The sequence below is a fragment of the Streptopelia decaocto genome (assembly GCF_964273445.1).
Source record: "Streptopelia decaocto genome assembly, chromosome: 24".
NCBI lineage: Eukaryota > Metazoa > Chordata > Aves > Columbiformes > Columbidae > Streptopelia > Streptopelia decaocto.
The window spans coordinates 3,617,877-3,636,252 of record NC_138679.1 but is presented as its reverse complement, the minus strand read 5'-3'; the positions used below and the strand labels follow the sequence as shown (position 1 = coordinate 3,636,252).

Here is an 18,376-nt window from a genome sequence, read left to right as displayed (position 1 = left end):
GAGGAAAAGAGAGCTGACCACGAAAGGGAGGAAGATGACGGCGCTATCGACGATGGAGCAATTCATTCTTCTTGTTGAAATGTACTTTTTTTACCATACAGGCTGCAAAACAGCTTAAAAATAGTGGGAAAAATGGCGCTTGTTGCTCTGAGCTTTACTTTGAGATGTAGCATTATAAGTGTTTTACCTCGTAGAAAAATTAGGCCTTAGGAGCAGAATATGAACTTTGCAAATCACGGGCTGCCCTGTGTGTAGTGGAGCTTCTTAGTGGTTCTGTTGGGTGATATTCTCAAGAGACGTGGGGGTTTCTTTGGAGGCTTTGCTGCCGTCACGGGGGCTAAAGATGGTGAAGGTCAGGGTTCAGATGATGTGTTTCTGGACACACTTTGCCTTACAGAGATTGAAATAATAGCTTTTTATTCCGCCTGTCATGATGGAGAGCGGGTTGGCATTTGAGTCGTCAAAGGGTCAGTATTCTTGGCACAACTAAATCTGCCTCGAAGACAGATCAGTAACCCCCAGCTCCACACATGGTCTCGGGCATTTGAAACGTGCTGTTCTCTTTCGTTTCTGTTCCTTATTTCGGTAATTATAGCGTGTTGAAGTGCGTGGGGCCCGTTTGGCCGGACCTTGTGCAGACACTGTGAAATTGGCTTCTTTACCTTCTCCCGGGAATGGGGCTGAAGTGACATTTTGAAGCTTTGTGGTTGAACCTCCTCCTGCCCACGGTGCCTGAGCTCCAATAGCGAGCTGGGTGCATGAAGTTTAGTAATTTAATCACTGCTTAATTGCTGTGTTGATGCAAGGAGAGCCTGATGTGGGGAGGCATGTGGTGGAATTGTCAAAAACACAAGGTACGTGTGACAACAAGAGCTTTGTGGGGAGGTTGAACTACAGGACAGGATAGAACCATAGGATCGTTTTGGCTGGAAAAGACCCTTGAGATCATCAAGTCCAACCATTAACCTGGCGCTAAACTGAAGAGCATCTGATGCTGAAACGGTCGCTGCCGAAGTGAATTCCGTGTTATGTCGTCTTGTAATGGCTCCTAAACTGGTCCTTGTATCTCGGGATGTCTGTCTGCTCTTTTATACTGACACACTCATTTAATTCTTAACTCGCAAGACATTTGCTTATTTATTTTCATTGTTCCTGATAATAATTCTAAGCCATTAGAGGGGAAAATTGTATTCAAAAATGCTGTTTCACACTTTATTTGTTTGATGATTTAGAGCGATAGAAAATAGCACATTTGCTGGCTTTTATAGTCTGATAATTATCCACATCCATCAAATCATTCCAAGGGAATAAACAAAACACCAAGAAAATTACACTATTAATGACATCCTTTATGGCAAATAGGAATGATCTTTCTTTTGTGTTAAGGATATAAAGGGGACTGTCCAGTTAAACTCGTGTTAACAACAGCAAACTACCACCGAAGGGAAATGATTATCTACCATATCAGTAGCTGTGGGGTAAGAACCTTGTGGAGCCGTGACCCTGGTGTCTGGTCATTACGATCAGAATCAGTTTTGCAGGATGCTCGAGAACTCAGAAAATTACACAGGAATAGAGACGAGAAATCCTGGAATGAGGTTTCGCGAAACAAGTTTGAAAAGCTTTCAGCTAGAACAGTGAGTTCCGTGTTTGTAGAAGTGATGCTTCAGCCATTTCGGGGGCCTGCTCTTGTTTTCGTAGAAGACGGTAATTTAAAAGGATCGGTATATTACTTTCAGATAGTTGACTGCAGGGTAAGATGACATTTGAGACATAGAGCTCTAGTGGTTTTTATCTTGAGCTTGTTTTTTAGCTCCGTTCTGTAAATCTTGTGTTTCCTGGCAAAGCAACAAGATGTTATTCATGCTGTAGTCCCGCGAAGTGCTGAGCAGCAGGTTTTTGGGTTCAGCTTGGCCTTTTGTCTTGGTCAACCGCTGCAAGGCCGACCCTGGGAGTACAGACTTGAGGCATCAGTCTCTTGCTTGGTTTGCAAGCCCAGTTTCTTGGAGGTTTTCTATGCCATAAACCAGCTTCCGTGCTCAATAACAGTTCTGCTTTGATTGCAGTGATTTCTAATCTTCCTGTGTCGCCCCCGTCGTTATTCTAGCTTGTAATCAATCATTTGATGGCTAGATTGAGCTGGCTCAATCTGGGCAATACTTGCAGGAGTTTCTGTTTCTCTTACTGGTTTTAAATAGCAGCCCAAGCTCCTTATTGCCCGTCTTTATGTAAATCAGTCACATTAGTGAGTGTAACTTACAGCAGAATTTGACCTACTTCTAATTCTCTTCTGCAGTTAATTCTGTGAATTCCTAAGAATGAATGTATAAGGATGTATAGGCTCTGCTTCCTAAAGCCTGGCCCAAACAAAGCAGTTGATTTCTACAATTGGAGCCAGCCGTTCCCAGGAGGCTGTTCCGCTATAGGGTGTTCTGCTTTGTGTATTATTCCATATAGTTCTTTTTTATAAGCTGGAAATTCCTCCTCTCTTGCTGTTTTATCCAGGCAAGTCCTTTCTGTGTGTCTCTCCCTGGACCGTTCTCTAAAGCTCCGCTCGGCTTTTGCGGTCTGCGCTTCCAGATAACACAATAACCATGTTCCGATGTATTAAACTTTTAACATCCTCAAGATTCAATTAATCTTATCTTTACAACTCCCAATTACAGGCACTAATTAAGTGAAGGTTGCATTGTAGACTGGGGATATTACATTAATCATCGGCAGCCTTGTAGCCATAAATGAGTTCTTTCCCAATCCTTCAGCGTTTTTCCCAGAAGGAATGGAATGTCTCATTTCCCTGTTTTAAGGGACATTAATCCCACAAAGGAGCTTTGGATCGGGATTAGTTTTATCACATTTATGTAAGTGATGAATGGTCTTTGTAAAATTAAAGCTACTAGCTTTGTCCCGGACAAATGAAATTGAATTGTTTGATAATTATGCAATTTAAGGCACTGTCAAACTTTGGTCAGAGGATGTTGGGAGCCCCTTGCTGTATTTATTATTTTACAAGATTAGGTGCCATCAGTTTAAATCGGCTTAATGTCTAAATCTTGAAACATCCTATGTTTGATTTCTGTCCTTTGTTATCCTTTCTAACCTGCCAGACCACAACCGGTGAATTTGGGTTGTGCACAAAAGCAACACGAGATGTGGCTTTGATTTATTTCTCCTTACACTGTAGAGACACCTGGACAGGGTGGAGAGCTGGGCAGGGAAAAATGGAATGAAATAGAACAAGGGCAAGTGTAGAGTCTTGAATCTGGGCAGGAACAGCCCCAGGTTCAGTGTAAGTTGGGGAATGACCTATTAGAGAGCAGCGTAGGGGAAAGGGACCTGGGGGTCCTGGGGACAGCAGGGTGACCATGAGCCAGCACTGGGCCCTTGTGGCCAGGAAGCCAATGGGACCTGGGGTGGGTTAGAAGGGGGTGGTCAGTAGGTCAGAGAGGTTCTCCTGCCCCTCTGCTCTGCCCTGGGGAGACCACACCTGGAATCTTGTGTCCAGTTGTGGCCCCTCAGTTCCAGCAGGACAGGGAACTGCTGCAGAGAGTCCAGCGCAGCCACCAAGATGCTGCAGGGAGTGGAGCATCTCCCGTGTGAGGAAAGGCTGAGGGAGCTGGGGCTCTGGAGCTGGACAAGAGGAGACTGAGGGGGGACTCATTCCTGGGGATCAAGATGGAAAGGGGGAGTGTCAGGAGGATGGAGCCAGGCTCTTCTGGGTGACAACCAGTGACAGGACAAGGGGCAATGGGTGCAAACTGGAACACAGGAGGTTCCACTTGAATATGAGAAGAAACTTGTTGGGGGTGAGGGTGGCAGAGCCTGGCCCAGGCTGCCCAGGGGGGTTGTGGAGTCTCCTTCTCTGCAGACATTCCAACCCGCCTGGACACCTTCCTGTGTCACCTCATCTGGGTGTTCCTGCTCCATGGGGGGATTGCACTGGATGAGCTTTCCAGGGCCCTTCAACCCCTGACATTCTGGGATTCTGTGAAATTCTTTTGCTCTCTTTTTTTACCCCTTTAACTTTCTGCATCATCACTTTGTCGTCTTGTGAAGTCCTGTTTAAAAAAAATTGCAGGAAAATAATACACATCATACAACATGTCTAAGGACATTTATTAAAGTACTGGCTTTCTTCCATGTGTTATAATTACGTGTTACCGATACCTTCCAGACTTGGAAACTTTGGAATGTATTTCCAGATATTCATCGCAAGCATGGTGTGCTAAAAGTCATTACCGCACTTGTTTCTAGCATTTTTCTTTCATATTATAGTGTGGTTTTTCTTATATGTTATGTTCCCTGTCTCGCAGGTACGCGATCCCTCCAGAACACGGCAAGAGGCTGGAGCGCCTGGCGAAAGGTGAGTCCTATGGGAATTCTGCCCATTTCCAGCTGGTCACAGTGGAAACTTCAGAGGAGAGATCTGCCTGCGGATATATAGATTTTTAAATTCATTGTGTTTGTTTTTTATTGCTATTTTCATTCACTTGCAAACGTTCTAAGCGCCACCCAGCTAAAAAAAGAATAATTAACTCAAAATCTACGTGTTGCATCTTCTCTGAGGATTTTAATGATTTAAATGTGGTGCTGGAAGCAGGCAGGAGAATCTGGAAGACTCTTCTGATGCAAAAGAAAGACACATTCGGATACTGGTTTTCCAAAAAGTCGACAAATTCATGATCATGCCGTTTCTTGCTGATAGTCTGATGTCCTATTAACTGGTTTGTATGTGAATAAGGAAGTAGAGGATGTTGAATTGAGCAACTGGTTGTGTAGGATCAATGTAGAATAGATGGTATAAATGTCCGAGGGCACAGTAGTGTTGTGTTCTGTGCACTGAGAGCCATGATCCCTACATACAAATAACATTGAAAATTGCTGCTCAGAAATGTTGCATTTCAAAGCTACAGTTGAGTTGGGTCATTTCCCAGGTACCACACCAAAGTCTGATATATGTAATACCAAGTTTCTTGCTGTTTGTACCTTATTTTTTACTGCTTATCCATTTTTGAGACACATCGATGGTTGACAGTACATCAACCAGAAGCAAATGATCGATGATCTTGTCTTTATTGTAGTTTCCTGTTGCTTGGTACCTTTTGGAAGTTGGGATGAGTGATGCTTTGGGACTCGGGCATCCTGTCTGGTGCGTCAGCGCTCTATAGGATGACGACGTTTACTGTGGAGAAACGAGCATGCAATTAATATGGCAAATGAATAGCTGAGCTGTAAATGGGCTCACTGGGAGAGCTGTGGAGCCCTGGGAGAGAATGTTAATGTGTTGCCATGTTATTGGTGCTAATCACTTAAAATGTGCTTCTTTATTAGTAGCTTTAATGAGAGCCACTTAAACTGTGCATTAAAAGAGGGACTGCGGAGAGGGACGGCAGACTGGGTAGCTGACAGTCATCATTTTAATTGAAATGCTTTTAGTACAAAAATATAAGGAAACCTGGAATCCAGTAATCCTTTCCACTTTCTGCAACCCCTTCCATTATGTCTCATCAATTAGTTTTGTTTCCTGAGCCTGGCTTATTTATTTTCCTAAGTGGTGATCTTTTGAAATCCCTATAAACACATAATTTGCCATTGACTCCCCCACTTGGAGAGGAACCCTTGCGCTTGAACAAAATGACTTTGTGTCGGTTGAGCTGAGATTTCGGGGCGCGATGTGCTGACATCACAGGCTTTATTTAGTTTTTACCCCCAATTTTAGTATTTTTAATTAGTCGTGATTTGTTTTAAGAGCTCAGCGTGAATCTTGTAGAACTGAACCATTGATGGTATTGAGCTGCGGGGTCAGATCACAGCGTCCCCACCAGACTTGTTGGTGACCACAGTGGATGTGTGTCCCTCCTTCCTCTGCCTTCTCATGGATATGGGGTTTATTCCATTATTTTGACTGAATATTAACATCTGCGTGCTTATTATTTTTTCTTTAGTGGGTGGTATGTAGAGCAGATCGCTCTGGAATCTTAGGAGTTGTATTTCTTTCCCAGGAATAATATAGGTGCCTGTCAAAGAAGGTATAAAAAGGACCTTGCAGTGTTGGGAGTAGATGGTGGATGCTCGTGGCTCTTCCCTTGTCCATGCTCAGAAAAGCAGTGGCTCAGTGTTTAGGGTTTTAGCCCAAACCTGAGATAGACAGGTTCTATTTCTTAATTTGCCAGGGTTTCTCTGAGGTTTTGAACAATTATTCTCAGACATAGAAGACTTAGATGCTAACTCTCAACTTGAATGGAATTCAGACGTACGTGCCTCAACGTCTAAGTTTTTGTCACAAAATTTATGTGGTATTTTAAGCGGTGAGGGATGTGCTAATTACTGCCATCCTCGGTTTTATGCCCCTTGTTTTGATCTATATAAAGTATCGAGGCAGGTTTTCATTTTGTCGGCTTGTCGCTGCTTAAATAACGACTGGATATAATGTGCCTATAGTGACATTCCTCTTCTTAATGTCCCTTCAGGGTTTTTTCCGGGAAGCTCTCAGGGCTGCGATGCTTTTCTCCGCCACAAGATGACCCTCATTTCGCCCTCCATCCTGAAGAAGTACGGCATTCCTTTCGACCGGGTACGTGCGAGGGATGCGCTGGAGACGCTGGTGAATTGTGGGGTGCACAGAGCTCACCCCTCTTTTATGGCAACGATTAATTGCAGGCCGCTGGGGAGCTATTTGCTTCATTTCTAAATGCTTTATTATGCTAAATGTATCCTATCGGTTTAAAGCAGGTGGCTGCTTGTAAATGAGGATTTGTGGTTTGGAAAAGCGCTGTCTGAAGTGCTTCTCTCCACAAAACCTTTCTCTAGAACTAACTTTGTCACTTCAGGAGCCTCTCCAGGTAGAGATGCTGGGAGGAGTGGCTGACACTGGAAGCTGTGCTGTCATCAGAGACCTGGACAGGCTGGAGAGCTGGGCAGGGAAAAATGGAATGAAATAGAACAAGGGCAAGTGTAGAGTCTTGAATCTGGGCAGGAACAAACCCAGGTTCAGTGTAAGTTGGAGAATGACCTATTAGAGAGCAGCGTAGGGGAAAGGGACCTGGGGGTCCTGGGGACAGCAGGGTGACCATGAGCCAGCACTGGGCCCTTGTGGCCAGGAAGCCAATGGGACCTGGGGTGGGTTAGAAGGGGGTGGTCAGTAGGTCAGAGAGGTTCTCCTGCCCCTCTGCTCTGCCCTGGGGAGACCACACCTGGAATATTGTGTCCAGTTGTGGCCCCTCAGTTCCAGCAGGACAGGGAACCCGCCTGGACACCTTCCTGTGTAACCTCATCTGGGTGTTCCTGCTCCATGGGGGGATTGCACTGGATGAGCTTTCCAGGTCCCTTCCAACCCCTGACATTCTGGGATTCTGTGAGACAAGCAAACTGTGCTACAGATGCCGTGGCTTATCAACAGGCAGCATAACTCATTGAGAATTCTTAAATACAGATTGTTTTGTTTCCCCTGGATCCAGTCTGAAGCAAAACCTGGAGCGAGACGTGCTGGTGTCTGTTGTGTAAGCGTTTGTTATGTGCTAAGCCAGGAGGGATCCACGAATCTCTTAAGTCCCTCTTATTCGAAATGAGGAGTCCTGTTTATTTTGTATGATCGTTTTAATGTGCTTATTCTTAAAGTCTTCTAGTAAGAAGTAAATCTTCTCAGCCAAGCATGCTTACCACGGATTTAGTATCTGTGCAGAATCAGTCGAACAACTGCTGCTGCCGTCCGGTGTGGGGAAGGGGATTGAGGTAGAGGGACCGGGACACTCAGCTCAGTGGGAAGTGCCGGAGAATTCTTGGTGACTTCATCCTTCCCCATCCCTTCGCATCATCATCTGTACATATTATGGCCAGCTTTTTTTACGTAAGAACTCTCGAGCTCTGATATTTTTTAAGCATGGTTTTGTTAGAGTTAGTCCACCTGAGACCCCATGTAGCACCTGTTTGATGAGCCTGGTGATTCTTTGCGATGGAAGTAAAAAGATCTTGGCTCTTATAGCATCAAAGCTATGAATTCATTCAATTTGCTGCTCCAGAGGCTGTTTCATTTTTCCTAGCGGAAGGCTGTGATGAATGGAACGTGCGGTGTGATCAGCCGCCTTGTCAGATGAGTTTGCTGTCAGCGCAGGGGACACTTGACGAAGCATCGTGGTGCTTACGGTTCAACATCGCGGGTTAGACTCGGCCTGGTTTGCACACCGTGGCTGATATTAAATTGTTCACAGAGAGCAGCAAACCGTTTTTCTTGTAGTTTCATCTCTGGAACCTAACTCCCAAGTGTGAAAACCCAGCTGCCTGCTACACATGGTTGAAAATAATAATGAAAATATCTAATTGTGGGATCTGGATTTGTCCATAAAGATTTTCACTTTACGAATTTCATGGATTAGAACATGAGAGACATTTAAGTTTAATACGGAATCCCAGAATGTCAGGAGCTGGAAGGGCCCTGGAAAGCTCATCCAGTGCAATCCCCCCATGGAGCAGGAACACCCAGATGAGGTTACACAGGAAGGTGTCCAGGCGGGTTGGAATGTCTGCAGAGAAGGAGACTCCACAACCCCCTGGGCAGCCTGGGCCAGGCTCTGCCACCCTCACCCCAAACAAGTTTCTTCTCAAATTTAAGCGAAACCTCCTGTGTTCCAGTTTGCACCCATTGCCCCTTGTCCTGTCACTGGTTGTCACCCAGAAGAGCCTGGCTCCATCCTCCTGACACTCCCCCTTTCCATATTGATCCCCAGGAATGAGTCCCCCCTCAGTGTCCTCTTGTCCAGCTCCAGAGCCCCAGCTCCCTCAGCCTTTCCTCACACGGGAGATGCTCCACTCCCTGCAGCATCTTGGTGGCTGCGCTGGACTCTCTCCAGCAGTTCCCTGTCCTGCTGGAACTGAGGGGCCACAACTGGACACAAGATTCCAGGTGTGGTCTCCCCAGGGCAGAGCAGAGGGGCAGGAGAACCTCTCTGACCTACTGACCACCCCCTTCTAACCCACCCCAGGTCCCATTGGCTTCCTGGCCACAAGGGCCCAGTGCTGGCTCATGGTCACCCTGCTGTCCCCAGGACCCCCAGGTCCCTTTCCCCTACACTGCTCTCTAATAGGTCATTCCCCAACTTACACTGAACCTGGGGCTGTTCCTGCCCAGCTTCAAGACTCTACACTTGCCCTTGTTCTATTTCATTCCATTTTTCCCTGCCCAGCTCTCCAGCCTGTCCAGGTCTCTGATGGCAGCACAGCTTCCAGTGTCAGCCACTCATTAGATGCCCCTCCAAGAAATTACTTTTGATAGATTATAAAAGACGATCTGTATCCTGAGCATATTCAGAAAAGAGAACAAAATCTGTAGCCAGCTCAAGCTCCTGAAAAATGTCTTACCTTATCTTTATTAGTTGACCCAAACTGTAAAGTTCAAAGATTTCTTATGCTTCTTTCTGCTTCAGTATGAGTTGAATGCTGTGTCTTGCTGCTTCTTGTGCGGTTTTCCCTATGAAGTTGTTTTAACCAGTGAGTGATGCAGTAATTGCCTGCACAGAGACTGAAATGTGTGCGCTGCTTATCCAAAGCAGCAGCCAAAAGTAAGGATATTGAAAGCCCCTGTTGGTGTGCAGTAGCTGTTCTGAGTGCATTTTGCCACGCGATCGTCCTGCAGAACAGGGGAGAATAGGAATGGGGGTTAATTTCTGCCGTTTTGTTCTGGGTCGGCCGGGGTTGGGGGCGGAGGGAATTCTCACAGGGCTTCAGATACTGAGTGTTGGAGGTGGGAATATCTCTCCTAGAGTAACACGTTGTTGTGTGTTCACTTTCCCATCTGTCTGAGGGAAGTGGCACCGATGAGGAATTATACAGTGAGTCATTTCTGATCAATAACCAAGGAAGAGTTTCTAAAAAGGGAGCAGAAGAAAACTTTCCACCCGAGCTTACCAAGTGAGCGTTACCGGGCTGTGCGGTGACAGAGGTGACATACACAGTGGTTTAAATATGGGAGTTTCTAATTTATTGCCTGGTAAAAGTCTTTACGTGCTTAGCTGGGCGTCCCCTATGAATCTTTCGATTTGCGACACGAAGGTTTTTTGCAGATTGATGGCGCCTCTTTCCTCCTGAGCATATGTAGGAATCTTAATGCTGAGAATGTGATTTTTATCTCCCTATTTTTGTAGAAAAACAGGAGAGACCAGTGTACACATAGAGGACAATATTACTGCCAAAACCAAACTTTCCTTTTGAAAAGAAGGGGGATTATTAACGTGTTGCTTCAATACAATTCCTAATCCTGATTTAGGGAGTGAGGGCGGTGGTTTGTATGATAGATGCCTTATGGTGTTCACTGGAAGGATGTTTTTAAATGGAAAAAGGGGGAGGAGATCTCTTCAGCCTGAGCCAGATCTGAACGGCTCCTGTTCTGAAATAGCCACTTTTGAAAGGGAACCGCAGTTATTCAGAAACGGGGAACACGAGCCATTTGGTTCAGCAACAGAGATAGCATCCCTTCATCTGAATTCAATGGAGCCAATAGGCACGCATTTATAAATCTCTATAATGGTATTTACCTCTGGAAAAAAAGAAACAGATCAATACTGGGGCTTTTTAATAATTAAAAATGTGTATTTCTGTAATCTCCTATTGATTTCTCCATTTATTCCTCAAGAGCTTGCAGAAGTCAGTAAATTTCGGGCTTTCTCTGTGAGTGGCAGTTTGCGCTGGCTCTCCCTCAATAGTTATTACTTTTCTGCATGGCCTATCCATCATCTTGAGTGCTTCCTAATTTATTGTAGGGATAATGTTGACAGCAGTGCCATGGAGGACATACACTGTGGGCTCCAAATGAAGACACCAAGATGTAGATTTCCTGACAGAAACATAATCTTTCCGTCTTTTGAAGTTGGCAATCTACCGCTCGCCTCTGATTTATGGGGGGAGCTGGTGGTGCTGGTGCAGGCCGGACCGGAGCGCCTCCAATCTGGAAACGCTGCAGGAGCTTCTTGTGTTATCCTAGAATTTAATTCTCATTTAAAAAATTTCTGCTGCCCTCATGATCTGTGCTGCATTCTACCAATTCAAGTCCTTTTTTCCCCCGTTACAGGGTGTGCACAGAGTGGCTGCAGAGCAGTCAGGCAGAAAGAGACCTGGGGGACTAATGGACAGGAAGCTCAACATGAGCCAACAGTGTGCCCAGGTGGCCAAGAAGGCCAATGGTGTCCTGTCCTGTATCCAAAAGAGCGTGGTCAGCAGGACAAGGGCAGTGATCCTTCCCCTGTGCTCTGCATTGGGGAGGCCACACCTGGAGTATTGTGTTCAGTTCTGGGCCCCTCAGCTCAGGAAAGAGATTGAAGTGCTGGAGCGGGTCCAGAGAAGAGCAACAAGACTGGGGAAGGGACTTGAACACAAGCCCTATGGGGAGAGGCTGAGGGAGCTGGGCTTGTTTAGTCTGGAGAAGAGGAGGCTTAGAGCTGAGCTCAGCACTCTCCAGAACTACCTGAAGGGCAGTTCTAACCAGGTGGGGATTGGGCTCTTCTCCCAGGCATCAGCAATAGGACAAGGGGCCATGGGCTTCAACTCTGCCAGGGGAAATTGAGGCTGGAGATGAGAAAGCAATTCTGTGCAGAGAGAGTGGTCAGGCATTGGAATGGCTGCCCAGGGAGGTGCTGGACTCAGCGGCCCTGGAGGTTTTGAAACTGAGATTGGCCATGGCACTTAGTGCCATGATCTAGTCAATGGGCTGGAGTTGGACCAAGGCTTGGACTGGATGATCTCTGAGGGCTTTTCCAGCCCAGTCCCTTCTGGGATTCTGTGAAAAAGAGGATTTTCTACAATCATCGCAAGTTGCTTGGCCTCTGATTACAGCTGTATTCTGTAGAGTTTATACTGCAGTAGACAAATGGCTGTCATTTTTAGGGTGAACAGGTGCCAGTAAGACTGATAAATACAAGTGGGGAAACACAGCAGGTACTTCAGCAGGACCCTGCAGTGCATGTTAGGAGGGAAATCCAGTTTTCTGGCTCTGCCGTGGCAGTGGTTGCGCAGATTTGGACCTGACGGGAGCTGAACTGGTCACAGTTTTGAGATTTATTGATCTCAGAGCTGCAGCCTGAGACCCTTTTTGTAACTGGAGCCTGCGAGTCTAAGTGTTCAGATCTTGTGACCCCTTCCATCCATTGTACTGTCTTCTTAATAGAAATACTTCCAGATTTCTGCAGTTAACAAGAAGTCGTTCTGGTTTTAGCAACAGGTTGGCAGTGGCTGTTCTGTCTCCAGTTGAAAGACATTTTATCCAGTGAATTTGGTTTCTATAGGTCTTTGTGGTCAAGCTGCAACATCGACTGATCTGTGGGGTATCTCTTCCTTGTTGTTTCCCAGATCACCCAGGAAGCTGGCGAGTTCATGATTACATTTCCCTACGGTTACCACGCTGGCTTCAACCACGGCTTCAACTGCGCCGAATCCACCAACTTTGCCACTTTGCGATGGATCGACTACGGAAAAATGGCAACACAGGTAGGTGTCGACTCCTGAAACGCAAAGGAATAACATGGGGGATTTACCCTTAAGAACAAAACGGAAAGCGCCTTTTTTTGACAATATGCTCTTTCATTGCACCCTGGTTTTATAGCTGTCGATAATTCGTGTCATTTTGAGGGCACAGGAGCGACTTTCTCAAATGCTGGATGTTATATACGCCTTATGACGATGTTATTCTGAGGACTAGTAAGTCGGGCTTAGTTTTCTGATACATCTAAACTGCATTTCACAGTGAATAAGGTGACTGACATAACAATACAATTCATTAGGTACGCATCGAAGGGGAAGGGATAAGCCAGAAATACTTTAAAGCTTTAATAAGATTTTAGCATAGGATCGGCAAATTTTAAAATTAGGGTTCAGTTCCACACAATCTTTGGGGAAAGGGGAAATTATTCCAGTGGGGGTAGCAGTTTAAAATTGCTTTAGATATCCCTTTCCAGAAAGCAGCCTTGGCTTTCACTCCAGAATAACATGTATAATATCTCCTTCCCTTCTTTTTCTGCTGTCAGCTCAGCTTGACTCTGTACCTTCTGTAATGCATCCTCATTCTTTGTTCTGGGCAAAACCAATTCTGTGTCTCAATCTGTGGGACAAGGTAGCGATGTCCCTTTTCCCTTTACAAAGGTTTCTATTATATAGTAAAAGGTGGATGATCACTGAATGGCTTTGGGATCCCGGCGTCCTGTTTAACCCTCCACCTTCTTGCTGTGATGCCTTTGGCCATTTCTGAGCCATTTCCGCACAGAACTGTGTTTGGTAGCGATCAATGTTGTGTGTAAATCAGCCCCCCCATGCTGTTTCTTCCTGGTTTTCCTTTTTAATAAGTGAACATCATTAACCCTACTGGCAAAGGAAGGTGGTTGGCACCTGGCAGGAGCTTTTTTCCTGCTTTTTCCCCCCTTTTTGGTGCTCTCTATCCTCCGTCAGCAACCACAGGCAGTTGGTTACCCGATGGCACAAGAACTGCTGTCTGAGAAGCTCATCCCATGGGAAACAAACTCAGCCCATCAGGTTCCCGAAAGGTCCTCTTCCTCCTCCCTCTTCCTCCTCCCTCTTCCTCCTCCCTCTTCCTCCTCCCTCTTCCTCCTCCCTCTTCCTCCTCCCTCTTCCTCCTCCCTCTTCCTCCTCCCTCTTCCTCCTCCCTCTTCCTCCTCCCTCTTCCTCCTCCCTCTTCCTCCTCCCTCTTCCTCCTCCCTCTTCCTCCTCCCTCTTCCTCCTCCCTCTTCCTCCTCCCTCTTCCTCCTCCCTCTTCCTCCTCCCTCTTCCTCCTCCCTCTTCCTCCTCCCTCTTCCTCCTCCCTCTTCCTCCTCCCTCTTCCTCCTCCCTCTTCCTCCTCCCTCTTCCTCCTCCCTGCCAGTGGGGTAGCACCTCTAAACTGCTATAATGGTACCTGAAATGGTTCTCCTAACAGAACAACCTTCATGCTGCGAAGTTGTGTGTTTGTCCTCTCTGTGCAAGCAGGGAACCCCACGTTGGTGTTTGTAACTTCTTCATATTCCCATCAAGACCAGCCCAGAAGTGGAGGCTCCAGGGCCGGCTGGAGCACCAGTCGTACATGAGAGTTTGTTCTGGAGTTAAACGGGTGGTCAGAAAAACCCAGAACCACAGAGACCTCAGATCAGCGTCAAGTGTCTTGTACTCAAAAATCACCAAGCAAATTTGGTTGGAATATTTTAAAAATGGTGTTTGTCTGCTGTGACCTTGTGTGCCAGGTTTATCTGTAGCAAACGGTCATGGTATTACACCCCAGAAAATGGGGTTTGTCGTGGTGATTCTGACAGACCCTTAACCGCAGCAGCTCCAGCAGGCCCCGCTTTAATATTAAAAGCAATTTTGGGTTCAGCCATGTGTTCCCAAACAAGTGACATTTGGGAAGTGCAGTTTTAGATTGAGCTCCATGCCTACATTGTTAAGCAGCGTAGCGTGAAATTACTGAACAAGCAGCATGGAGAGCTCGGAGCAAATCTGGGGAGAGCAAGTTGAAGTGTGGAAGGAGACGCCCAATTTATTTCCATTGCACTCGCTGACACTTGTCTGTTGAGAGATTTCCATTTAATAGTGCCGTAACCACGCGCTGCACACGTGTTAATTAACCCTTTGATACCTTCCAGATGAGGTATGAATGCTGTTACACTCTAAGGGCAGAAGGTTTGTTTAAATCTCATTTTAAGTTAAACATGGACGTAATGAAATATGAGCTGAGTGTGTACATTGGAGCTGAGAAGAGAGAGAATTCGTGGAGAGGCGCGTCCTGGAGCGTGTGTTTCTTGGTTAACTGCTGCAGGTTTGCTAAATTAAAAAAATATGGCTATATTGATTACTGTGCTCTTGGGCACAATTAGATTATCCTTGTCCACATCAGAGCAGGTATTTTTTCCTTGTCATATACTCGTTTATAAAGTTATTGGGAACTCCGCGGGTACGTACTCGTACTGCACTGAAACCAGCTGGTGATTCTTTTCCTTTCCTTGGGTTAGCAAAACTATCTTGTAAGGTTCAAAATTAGCCCGTTTTAATGTTCTCCTGGACGTTATCCCGGGGATTAAACTTGGATTCTGCTCTACTGAGAGCGATATACATCAATGGCACGGCGTAGGAGCGCTCCTATGGGCAGGTGACGGCTCATCTTGGAGAAATGCGGCCAGGGCCGTGCTAATCGCCTGCCAGATGGATGGAATGTTCTGCCAACCACAGCACAACCTGCATAGGCCCTAAGGAAATACATACTAACCACACTGAAGTTTAAAGCTCAGCTTCTCAGATGCTGGTTCTGCTCTAATTGTAGAGTTGAGTCAGTATTAGCAAAAATAAGTGGTGGCTGCAGGGTTGTGGAGGAAACTCAATAGTGGGTAAATATGTTTGTGTAAACTTGTAACCAGGATGAAGAGATGCCTAAAAATTCGAGTGGAAGTTGGTTTGGTGAATACCCAGGTGAATAAACCAGCTGTTCTGTTTGGTTCAAAGCTTTGTGAGAACCCGGTGAGAGGTTTTGGAGTCTCTTTTAGACCTGCTTAGGAGAAGCTGGAGGCGTGTGACGGTAACTAGGATGTGATGCTGGGTTTCGTGTTGTTAGATGGAAGTTGTAGCCATTGCTGACAAGTAGCCTCTTACTGTAAGAACATATTGACTAAAACATCTTTATGAACTAAACATAGGGTCAGTACACAGAGATAAATGTGTGTCTTTGTTTAGCGTGTCCCAGGCTCACGTGGGCAATTTGGGAGTTGGTGGGTTTTGGAACATGGGTTACCACACGTGTTCAGCAGAGTTCTTTGGTGCGTCTCTAGGTTGGGCCTGGCTTCTGGTTCAGGTTTTCAGTTAGCGCCGGTGCTTGTCTCTCCACTCTGATCCGATCTTGCTGGTAATTGTTTCTCAAGCCTCCAGGCCCAGTGCTGGATGTGACAGACCGAATTCATCTCTCATGATGTGTAGAAATCCCCAGGACTGATGGGTCTGTGTTCTTAGCAAATGTCAGTCTCCGTAGGTTCAGAGGAGGGGTGTAACATCCTCCTTACACCATGTCTTTAATTACGTGGTGCTTGCCACTGGGAAAGAGATGTCTTGCCTACAGCTGGACATTGTGCCCAGAGGTGTAAGAATTATCAGCTCTTTAACTGCTACCCGTTTATTGTCAATGTAAATGTCTCCATCTGTCCTCCAGGAACCGTGTGCTGCAGTTGGCTTGTCCCAGTCAAGGTGACTTTGAGGCCGAGCACAGCTGGCTTGGTGCATCCGATCCCTGTGCAGAGCGGGGCTGGGACAGCACGACTGTCAGGGACACGTCTGGGTGGCACAGAGACCTGATCCCTGTGCAGAGCGGGGCTGGGACAGCACGACTGTCAGGGACACGTCTGGGTGGCACAGAGACCTGATCCCTGTGCAGAGCGGGGCTGGGACAGCACAACTATCAGGGACACGTCTGGGTGGCACAGAGACCTTCGGCCACTCTTGGGGCTCCCCTGGATGACCCCGCTCTGCTCCCGCTGTGTCTTCCCAAAGCCGCAGTGGGAATTCATGTCCGTGTTCTTTGCTTTGCTGCACGGGCAGATCACGCTCTGGCAGGGAGGGGTTTTGAGGTGCATTCCTGTTTGATTAAGAGACCCAGAAGAAACAAGTTAAAATAATTTTTCATAGTGTTGGAGGTGCTGGCACAATATTTCAGGAATCAGTTGTAATCTGAATACTCTGCTTTAGACCTTAACACTACTGATTAAATAATACAGTTGAGTAGGGCCAGTTTTGTTTTGATATTCTGTAGTTCAAGTTCACCTGCACAGGCAGAGCCTGGAAAATGAGGGAGAAATCTTCCTTTGTTCTCCATAGCTGGAGGTCTTCTCTCATTTGCCTTCCATTAACTCTTTGCCTTGTTCTTCCTCCTGTTTGGTTGGTGAGGAAGGCCTGCTGAACGAAGGGCAGGTTTTCTTTGCTACATGAGCCTGAAGTTCCTTTCTGCGTTTCTGTTTTGATTTGCTTTGCTTCTGAAAGCTCTTGGACGCAGCCCTGGGCAAACAGAAGGTGATAATAGCTGTGGATTTGACTAAACAGCCTTTTAAAGTAAAGTGTAAAGTAGTAACGTGTCCTTCCCAAGTCGAGGTGGCCTGCAAGTCTCCAGGTATTCAAGCGTGTGGTTTTACAGACAATTCAAGTGTCCCTCCCAGGTCAGCTTTTCTATTTCTTTTGCCAACTGGACTGGAAATAAGTGGATGGGAGGGGAACAGTTTCTTGTACATTCCTCTGTGTTAATAGCAGACACTCCTGGATGATAATGTCTGTGTTACTATCGCTTGACATTTTCATACCTTCATTTTATCTCCTCTTTACTCCAGAGATAGTGCTGGAATTCTCTGTCCCAATATAAAACGGGGTCAAGTTGCCCTTCCTTCCCAAATCCTGCGGTTTATGTTCTGAAATAAGTTTCCTTCGCCTCATCCTGCGCAATATTCCCATTCAGCCCTCTGCTCCGGTGCCGTTCCGTCCCGCGCTGCTGCTCTGCATCCCCTGGGGAGAGGGGAAGACAAGGAAGACTCTTCTGTTCGGATTTTACTGATGTATAACAGCATCTTCAAGTGAGGTGCCTTTCAGATCCCAGACTGTGGTCTTTTATGTACCCTATTGCTTCTGAACCCGCTCCTCATTTCTTGTTGTTGTTATAATATGGGTGCTGAGGTACCCGGCCTGACCTCTGGATGTCCTGCCCTCGAGAAGGGGTATCTGAGAAACTCATTTTAAATCCAGAATGTAATTATAAACCATCCAGGACTTGCTTCCCCCAGCGAATGGGCCATTTCTGCTTCAGGCAGCTCATCGGCCCCTCTGCTCAGGGTTAGAGCACTGAAATGGGAAGGATCTGGGCTTTTTTAAACAAACAGACTAGGCCTATTTATGCTGCTCAGCCTAATTTACTTTAGCTTAATTACTGCAAGGTGTAAATCATGCTGCTGTTGACATTTTGAATGCTGCTTCGTCATGACTTTGCCAGCTCAGGGTGACTCTCCGGGAGCCTGCGATGGAAACTGCCGCATCTCCGGATGAAAAGCTGCGCTGAACCCGCCGAGTCCTGATCTCGCTGGCTTGACAGAGTCTCCCATTCTCTCTCTGCCTCGCTAACCCCGAGATTTATAGCGCGGAGGCTGCGCTGCGCTTTGTGCCCGCAGTAAATAGCGATGTGAAGAATGTGCTCCCTGCAGCTTATTCGTTCAGCTGCTCTGTCACACAGGAGTCCCTGATAAAGTCTCCCAGCCCCGATCGCTCATGTGTCAGAGCGGAGGCTTAAGGGTCATCTGGCTTTGGGGATGCTCGTGTGGCAGGGCCGTCAGAAATCCCTTTTAGAGCTGCCCTGGCGCTGTGCTGAGCTGTGCTGTGCGTGGTGCGCTGCGCT

The 18,376-nt window shown here is 46.6% G+C and overlaps 1 protein-coding gene across 8 annotated transcripts in view; it reads left to right on the top strand.

The window, feature by feature from the left end:
- KDM4B (lysine demethylase 4B) overlaps nt 1-18,376 on the top strand; it is a 92,391-nt gene that overhangs the window by 27,220 nt on the left and 46,795 nt on the right. For 7 of the 8 annotated variants that reach the window (XM_082072288.1, XM_082072283.1, XM_082072285.1 and 4 more), the window contains exons 6-8: nt 4,314-4,363; nt 6,471-6,574; nt 12,334-12,471. In XM_082072288.1, coding sequence (XP_081928414.1) covers nt 4,314-4,363; nt 6,471-6,574; nt 12,334-12,471 — 292 coding nt within the window. Of the gene's footprint in view, nt 1-4,313; nt 4,364-6,470; nt 6,575-6,830; nt 7,101-12,333; nt 12,472-18,376 lie in introns of those variants that run through there. The other variant, XM_082072289.1, reaches the window with a different exon arrangement.